Source organism: Primulina eburnea, chromosome 1 (assembly GCF_022965805.1).
Source record: "Primulina eburnea isolate SZY01 chromosome 1, ASM2296580v1, whole genome shotgun sequence".
NCBI lineage: Eukaryota > Viridiplantae > Streptophyta > Magnoliopsida > Lamiales > Gesneriaceae > Primulina > Primulina eburnea.
Window position 1 is genome coordinate 22,751,663 of NC_133101.1, and position 8,976 is coordinate 22,760,638.

Sequence of the window (8,976 nt, forward strand, 5' to 3'; positions counted from 1 at the left end):
TTTGATTTGAAGTTGAGAGAATATTTTCGCAGAGTAACAGCAAGTAAAATGAGTAGTTCAGAAAATCGGTAGTTCTTCAGCTGCTCTCTTCGACTATTTATAGGCTTCTGTTTCAACGGTAACATTTATTTGAATAACAGCCGTTGTTTGCCACGTCGATATTCTCTGACAGATCGTACACTGCAACTTTCTGATATGCGGCGTTCCACTACTACTGTTGCAGTTAGACTGTACTATATGTCGGTTGTTGCAATCAATTGATGACGTGTTCAGTTAGGAACACACTTTACTGATCGATGGTTGAGGCGCTTAAATAGTAGCTGAATGATCAGTTACGTAACCAGTTAGTAACTTCGATGCGTAAATCAGTTGCTTGATTCAGTTACTTGGTTCAGTTGGTTAATTTGTCAAACTCCGGAATAAGATTTCCATCATTATTAATCAAACCTCCAAAAGTCTCTATTTTCGTCAAAAATCGATTACCGGTTTAAAATACGACTCGACGTGTAAAAACACCTCAAAAGTTACCATTTTCGAAAATAACATATAAAATATACCATATATTAAATAATTAAAAATAATCATTTAATAAAAATTGAAGGATCGTTTGCTGAGCTTCTTTGGGATGATTCAAACAAAATATTCTCCAATGAGCTGCAATAGCTCGTGTTCTAAGAATATTAACACCGATAAATTAAATCGAGTTTGATTAAAAAATCAAGCGAAAGAAACTCGAAGAAATCATTCGTGAAGAAAAATGTTAACTTAGAAAGCATTTTATCTTATGTAAACTGAATAACCGAAAGAAGACAGATTAGTTTTTACATTCTTCAGTTCAATTGTGGTATCAACTGAACTGGCGAATACTCCAACTGATCAAAACAGTTTGGAAGCAGTAGTTCATTAGTTAAATACACAAGATATGTTTATGGATGTTCGGAGACTTCAACTGCTCCTACGTCACCCCTTCTACCGCCTAGGGTAGGATCCACTAGAAGACTTTGATTTATACAAATACTTGTAAAAACCCAATCAGCTAGGACTTACCCACTGCCTAAACTGAGCTCATAGACTTAGACTGAAGGCAGCACCTTCCATTCAACACTTCTTTAATGTCTATGTGAGAAAGACTACATACACAAGTTTAATGTCTTTGCGCAAGATTGTATTTGAGTGTTTGAGAGTGTTTGTGTGTGTGAGAACTGAATAAGGATGTTCTCACACACTGAGAGAAATACGCTTTCTAATCTAAGCTGATATATCTGTAAAGAGTTCCTCGACTGGGCTGAATGCTTCTCTTAAGCTGATATGACTTTGAAGTATGCCCTTTCTCTCTTTTTCTCTTGAGTTCTGTCTTTTTGAGTCTTTACCGATCTTCTCTTTATATAGGCGAGAAAACTTATCATACAGTGAGACTCATTTATTGTATCCGTTGCATTTGAATCGGCTTCTTGGACTTTGTGTCTCGTCTTTTTGACTGCCCTTCTGAAACGTTTTGTCTTTAATGCTCCAATGCAACGTCCATTATTGTCTTTTGACTATATAATGGCTTTGTACCTTCTCGCACAGCTGGAATCCACTTGAAAGAGTTTGTCTTCATCCATAATTGAAGGATTCTAACTGATGCTTCGAACTGGTCAGTTGAACTGATCTTTCAGTTGGGCTGGTGAAATCAGTTTAATCGTCAGTTGAACTGATTTTGACACTTCGTTCCATTGACTAATCAACTGGGTTTCTTCATCAGTTGAACACTCCTTCGGCTGGCCAGGCTTCTGAAGTTTTCTTGCTGAATCACCTATCAACCGGACAATCAGCTGGACAGCTCAATTGACGTAACCAGTTACACTGATTCATTTTGTGCGATAAATTGGGTCTTCATTTTTGCGATGTAAACATCATGTGAGTGATCATAGATGTTGTACACTAAGGTAGATCATTAGTAACACAATTAACAAGTTTTTTTATCATCAAAATCAAGATTGCGAACTTGAAAAGTTCCAACAAAAATATTTTCCTTTTACAGTCCCCGGTCTCCGTTCCTCGATCGCGTATCTAATAACCCTTAAAAATACAGTTTTATTCATTCTAGTAGAAAACCATATTTTTAAACATGTAAAAATGTCTATCACATTTAATAAATGCAATTCACATAATTTAATTAGTCTGTTGGAACATTTCATGTTCGCAATCTTGATTTTGATGTTAACAAAACTTGTTTATTTGTTTCTAATGAGTTTACCTAAGTGCGCAGAAACTGAAACTGATCAGGCTTCGAACTGATCATTTAGCAAGCTTAAACTAAAGCTATCGAGACACAAACTGAAAGTGTCAACTGATTGATCAAACTGAACCAGTACAACTGAAGTATCAAGGGCAGTTCAACTGATTGTCCAGTTGGTAGGTGGTTCAGCAAAATACCTTCAGTAGCCCGGCCAAATGATGAAGTGTTCAACTGATGAAGAGCCCAACTGACCAGTTCAACTGAATCAGTGAAATCGGTACAGCTGACGAGTCAACTGATTTTAACTCACCAATTCAAGACCATTTCATAACATCAGTAAGGAGAGAACTAGTTTCCAGATACGACAAGCTTAATCCAGCTGTGCACAAAGGTAAAAAACTATTGTATGATCAAGGTACAATAAGAGACGTTATAGCAGCGCTTAAAGCCAAATGTTCCAGATATCTATTTGGGAGAGCAAATTCAAACTGCAACTGATTCATTCACTAAGTCTCACTGTACGTTTAGCCAAAAGCCTATAAATAGAAACCGAAGCTTGGTGAAGACGATAATGAGAGTTGACGAGTGAAAAGATAAAATACAGAGAGGGCACGCATAATTCTTATCAACTTTCAAAGAAGCAATCAGCCCAGTTGAGAGAACACTTCAAGTTACATCAGGTTTAGTGAAGAAGCGCATTTCCCTCAGTGTGTGAGAACATTTTAGGGTAGTTTTCAAATATCAATTCTCTCTCACACACACACACTCCTCCACCACTCAAATTTCTTCTTGCACAAAGACGTAAAACTTGTGTATGTTGTCTTTGACACACAGACGTAAAACACGTGTTGGCCAGACGATGATGCCATCAGTCTAGACTAGGAGTTCAGTTAGGCAGTGAGTAAGTTCTAAGCTGGGTGGGTTTGTACAAAGAATTTTATAGATCAAATTTTTCTAGTAGATCTTACTCGAGGTGGTAAAAGGGTGATGTAGGAGCAGTTGAAGTCTCGGAACATCCATAAACATATATTGTGAATTTAACTCTTAACTTTTGTTTTAAACTGATTTGATCAGTTCAGCTGATATCAATTCAATTCTCACCATAACTGAACTGATACAAGCTCGAACTGATTCTCCTTATTTCAGTTAACCAATTTACACGAGCTAAAAGCCGATTTAGTTTTCATAACGAAGGATTATTTCGGGTATTTTCCGTTTGGTTTAAAACCAAACCCGATCTAATTTATCGGTGTTTACATTCTTAGGACACGAGCTATTGCAGCTCATTGAGAATATTTTGTTTGAAGCACCCTCAAAAATGCCTACACACGATCCTTCATAGTCATTTTCCATTTTTCCTATATTTGCATGCAGTTGGATTACGTTATCACATTTTGGACCTTACATGATGACCATTGTTTATCTTTTTGCTTCTCAAAATATGTTTTCACTGTTGTCATTTATCTTAATCTACTTCGATTGTCTAAAATCATCAATCCCAAGCTAGCTATGTCTAGAAGATTGCCAGTTATTAAATCATTCTAGTCAATAGTCAAGGGTAAAATTTTGACTGACGCTATTGTTTGAAACCACATTAGCTATGTAAACCACCCTAAACAAACCATGTGTGATGAGATCATCCGAGAAAATGTTTTTAGGGAGAATTGAACTCATGACCATTGTCCAAATGCTCACCTAGTCCAACTTCTCGGATACCGCCGAGAGGCTGCTCAAGGCTTACTTTTGCTTGGACGCAAGTTGAAACTATAAATTTGAGCATTGTCATTCAATGGAAATGTGAGTGATTGAGAAACAACACTCTTAAAGATAAGCGGACTAGTCGAATTTAATTCCTCTACAACAAAAGATGATACATAGGTAACTTATATAATTATATTATATAGCTATAAATATATAAGTGCAAGCTTTTTTGTATATTTTTTTGTTTCATGTCATACATTGAATTTGAAAACCTGAATACTTGTCTATGAAACAGTTCGCTGGATGCTGGAGCGACCAAATTTGGCTACTCCAATGCACCATGCACTTTTTGCGAAATTCAGGCAGTGTACCCCATGCAGGGACGACAAAAAATGGTCGCACTAGGGTGTACCACGATGCCGGGATCGCAGCACCCCTAGCGATGGATGGCCATTGCCTGGAAATTTCTAGGAAGCTTCTTTGCTCGCTTTGAGTCCGGGTTCGAACTTCGAAGGTCGGTTATATCGTTTTGCGTTTTCTTAAATTTTTTACTTAATTTTCATTTATTAAGTCTACAAATTCAAACCATTTTTTGTTATTCTTTAAATATAAAAATATATAAATTTTTTTTGAAAAAAATATAAGGGTTGAACCGGAGCCGCACCCGGCTGTTAACCGGGCCCGAGCCCGGAGTTGAACAGTCGGTTTCAGAACCTGAACCGTAGTCATAAACGTCAACTGTTAAAGCCAAGAAATTTGCCCGACCCTAACCCATTGGTCCAACTCAAACCCAGACCCAATCCGTGGCCATATCTAAAGACACATATCCGTAAAGATTGGGCATCAGTTTTTTGCTTCAATCATGGTGATTCCCTGCAGTAACATTGATTAAAATTTATGATTAACAACTATGACCGCCTTTGTGATTCATGATCATTTAAAAAAAACCAAATGAATTTAAAAAATTTATTTCTTACATATTACCTCTCCATTAAATAATTTAATAAAAAATATTTTATCGGTCAAAGATTTATAGAAAATTCCAAATTTATAATATTTCTATTTCTAGTTTATGTATTTTTTATTTCAAGCTACGACAAATTTATCCTCTTCTACAAAAGATTATTATTGTAATAATATTTAATATGTCTGAATAAATTTTTAATTTGTACTCATCTCATGTCTTATTTTAAAAATAAATATATTGTTATACATCTTGAGGTATGAAATGAAACAAAGTTATGCTAGGTGTTGCGGGAGGAATATGTGTCAGGAAACATCAGTTGTGACTGTTTGATTATGTTTTGAGCAGAAGTCTGTAAATATAGATAGACACGACCCGACGACATTTCAGTTAAAATAATATTACATTTATTTTACTATACAGAAACATGATGAGTCATAAAAAAAAATAAAGACTTAGATATATTGTATATGAGATAGAAACTTTGTGTACCATTATGTTTTTGGGCTGACAAGATAGATATAACAAAGTTATATACTAAGATCTAAAGAAAAAAGTAAATAAAAAATTAAAACAAAGGTAAAACCAGAAGTTAGACTAAATTTGGTCAAAACCTAAATAGAATAGACTAAATCGATATATTAAAGACTAAATAAGGAACAAGACGGAACATTAAATACTAAATACATTTGAATTCAAGTCACACCTATGCACTTGTATTTCTGTGTTCATTCACATCCCCTGTGCATAAAGTGAATGTTTGCAATAGCCTTGAAAAATAATATAAAATCAACGTTATTTACCAACAAAAACTGTCAGAATTTAATTTATTTTTACAGATTTAACCGTTTTAAAAATTTGTCGAGTTGTTGTTAAATTTGTTTACTAAGTGGAAACGACCAACATCCTCAATGTATTGCTAGATCACTAAAGACATTAATATGACGATTTCTCTCTATATAAATAACAAACAGATTATCGTATTTTTCTCCTTCTCCTCTTACCTCATACATTTTATCATTTCACAGTTCATATGAACAGTAAATGCATATTTCACTTTGCAATAATACTATATATTTCTAAATTATCTTCAAAACTACTTTAATTTGTGATTAACTAAAAATTAATACTTTTTAGAACTTTCACATAGGGAGAAAAGAAAAGAAAAAGAAAGAAGTCATCCATCAACCTCGATCATTACACATTACAAGTTGTTGAATATAATATTCGTTTATTTATTTCTACCAACCCCAAATTCATGAAACTAGCTCTTCATTTTCCAACACAAAAATAAGGCCAAAGATCGATATGAAGCCTCACGCCGTTGTTATTCCATATCCAGCGCAAGGCCACATCGCTCCTGTCCTAAAACTAGCCAAACTTCTGCACCACCGGGGCTTCTTCATCACCTTTGTCAACACCGAATTTAACCACAACCGTCTGGTTCGAGCTCGAGGGCCCCAATCCGTCGCGGGTCTCGAAGATTTCCAGTTCAGGACGATCCCCGATGGGCTCCCGCATTCCGACAAGCACGCAACACAAGACATACCACAGCTCTCTGATTCACTCACGAGGAATGGCTTGCCTCCGTTCTTGGAACTCGTCAAGAATCTCGACGAGTCGCCCGATTGCCCCAAGGTGAGCTGCATAGTGTCCGATGGGGTGATGAGCTTCACTCTCGATGCTGCGGAGCAGCTCGGGATTCCTGAGGTTGTGTTCTTTACTACTAGCGCTTGTGGCTTCATGGGATACTGTTACTATGTTGAACTTGTGGAAAGAGGGATGTTTCCTCTTAAAGGTAAGAAGGATTTATATATGGTAAACTTACATACTTTTCTTGATGGGTTATCTCTACACTTTTTGGTACATTAAATTGGAAGTGTTTTTAGTTAATCCCGATGTAATGGTTGGTTAATATTAACAAGTGAAGCGACAGATGGATATCTTGAAACCGAGCTACAATTGGTAAGATTAACATTAATTTTAGTTTCTTGGTGTCGCAGATGAAAGTTACTTGACTAATGGATATCTTGAAACCAAGCTGGACTGGGTGCCGGGGATGAAGGATATCAGACTAAGAGACTTTCCAAGCTTCATTCGATCCACCGATCCCGATGAAATTATGGTTCATTACAATATTTTGCAGACCAAAAACGCCTCCCGGGCCAAGGCAGTGATAATCAACACCTACGACGAATTGGAGAAGGAAGTACTGCACGCCATCGGGCAGAAATTCGATCGTGTCTGCACCATAGGTCCACTCCAATTGCTCGAACGGATCGTCGAGAGGCCGGAGGTGAAGTCCATAGGCTCGAGTTTGTGGAAAGTAGACGACGAGTGTATCAACTGGCTCGACCAGAGAGCACCGAGTTCCGTCCTGTACGTGAATTTCGGCAGCATCACGGTCTTGTCCCCTGAACAACTGCTGGAGCTCGCGTGGGGGCTTGCGAACAGTAATCAGAATTTTCTATGGATCATTAGACCGGATATGGTTAGTGGGGATAAGGCGATTCTCCCCAAGGAGTACTCAAAAGAGGTTAAAGATCGTGCCATGATGGTGGAGTGGTGTTCCCAAGAACGAGTGTTGGCTCACCCCTCGGTGGGCGGTTTCTTGACGCATTCGGGTTGGAACTCGACCATCGAATGTATATCAGAAGGTGTACCGATGATCTGCTGGCCGTTTTTCGCGGAGCAGCAGATGAACTGTCGATACGCGTGCACCGAATGGGAGATCGGATTGGAGATCGAGGGGGATGTCGAGAGGGAGAAGGTGGCAAATTTGGTTAAAGTTTTGATTGATGGGGAGAAGGGGAAGGAGATGAGGAAAAAAGCTTTGGAGTGGAAGGATAAAGCGCAGTTGGCTGCTAAGCCTGGTGGCTCTTCCTACCGTAATTTGGAGGTTTTGATCAATGAGATTCTTCTCAAGAATTAAGACCAAATTTGGATTTTAAAAGATACATATATGTTCCATTTCAGTTTCTTTGAAGCCTTTTCTCGTACATGGACATTTCTTCGATTTCGATGTGTTTAAAGTTGGTGTGGAATAAATATTTGTTTTTAATGAAAAGGAGAGAAATGTTATTAATCAGCCGGTGAACGAAGGAGGAAGTAATCACGTGGTTCTAAAATTTGACATTTGAATAATGATGATAGTGATTGATTTACTTACAAGAAATAATAGAGTCCCAAGGCGAAATTAAACAAATCTCTACTCATTTATTCCTAACATGAAACGTAATTTTGATGGGAGAAAGATATTTCGAAAAATGCTATTAGAAGAGTTTTGATAAAGTAGATTTGAAAATAATGAATGAGAAAATTTCGTGGCTTCCTTTGGTATACGTTCTAATTTACTATGTCTCGAGAAAATCTCTGATTTAATCAATGTGCAAAATTTTTTAAAAAAAAAAACAGAGACCTTTTTGAAGATTTACTCAATCACCGTGGGCCTCACATGTTCTTATGTAGGGCCTCTGAAAGCCACAAATCCAATGAGTGTACTCCATCGCGCGTGGGGCTTTTTTAAAACATACTATTATTTAAAAAACAATTCATTAAAATATTGTAAAATATAGAAGGTTGTAAAAGTATTGCTTTCTCGGATTTTATTTTATTTTAATTTTTTTTTTTACAAAAAGAAAAACAAGTGGTCGCGGATTATTAGATGATCTTCTTGTAGAACTGAGGGGCATCGTTACCATCATCATTAACTAATTCTCTCGAGCTGTAAAATTACTTACATCGTATTATGGTATGTCAAACTAATTTATATATTTTAATTTGATGTATTTTATGCAAGATTTGATTACATATTGATCCTATTGTCAATACTTTCCGTACTTGTTGTGATAATATTTATTAAATATCTACGATTTTTTACATGATAAAGTAAGTTTATATTGAAACAATATAATTTTTTAACATAAACCAAATTGAAAATAATACAACATTTAATGAAGCAAATAAATCAAAACACTTCATATTCTAATATTTATAAGACAATTGAACATTGAAACTCACGAAAGAATAAAATTTATTTAATACTTTTATAAAATGCGACATGGGCATTGCGAACATAAGTATTTTTCAT

At 36.3% G+C, this 8,976-nt stretch overlaps 1 protein-coding gene across 1 annotated transcript; it reads left to right on the plus strand.

The window, feature by feature from the left end:
- The first annotated feature begins 6,113 nt into the window (after window positions 1-6,113).
- On the plus strand, window positions 6,114-7,934 carry LOC140829355 (7-deoxyloganetin glucosyltransferase-like). The gene is made up of 2 exons (XM_073192481.1): window positions 6,114-6,684; window positions 6,890-7,934. Exons 1-2 carry the CDS (start codon window positions 6,195-6,197, stop codon window positions 7,816-7,818), a joined length of 1,419 nt encoding a protein of 472 aa, XP_073048582.1. The 5' UTR covers window positions 6,114-6,194; the 3' UTR covers window positions 7,819-7,934.
- The last annotated feature ends 1,042 nt before the right edge of the window (window positions 7,935-8,976 follow it).

Excerpts from the sequence above, each read along its gene's own strand:
- LOC140829355 (XM_073192481.1), top strand. The coding sequence starts at position 6,195 with ATGAAGCCTCACGCCGTTGTTATTCCATATCCAGCGCAAGGCCACATC. Across the intron at positions 6,685-6,889 it reads AGGGATGTTTCCTCTTAAAG|ATGAAAGTTACTTGACTAAT; the intron begins GTAAGAAGGATT and ends TTGGTGTCGCAG.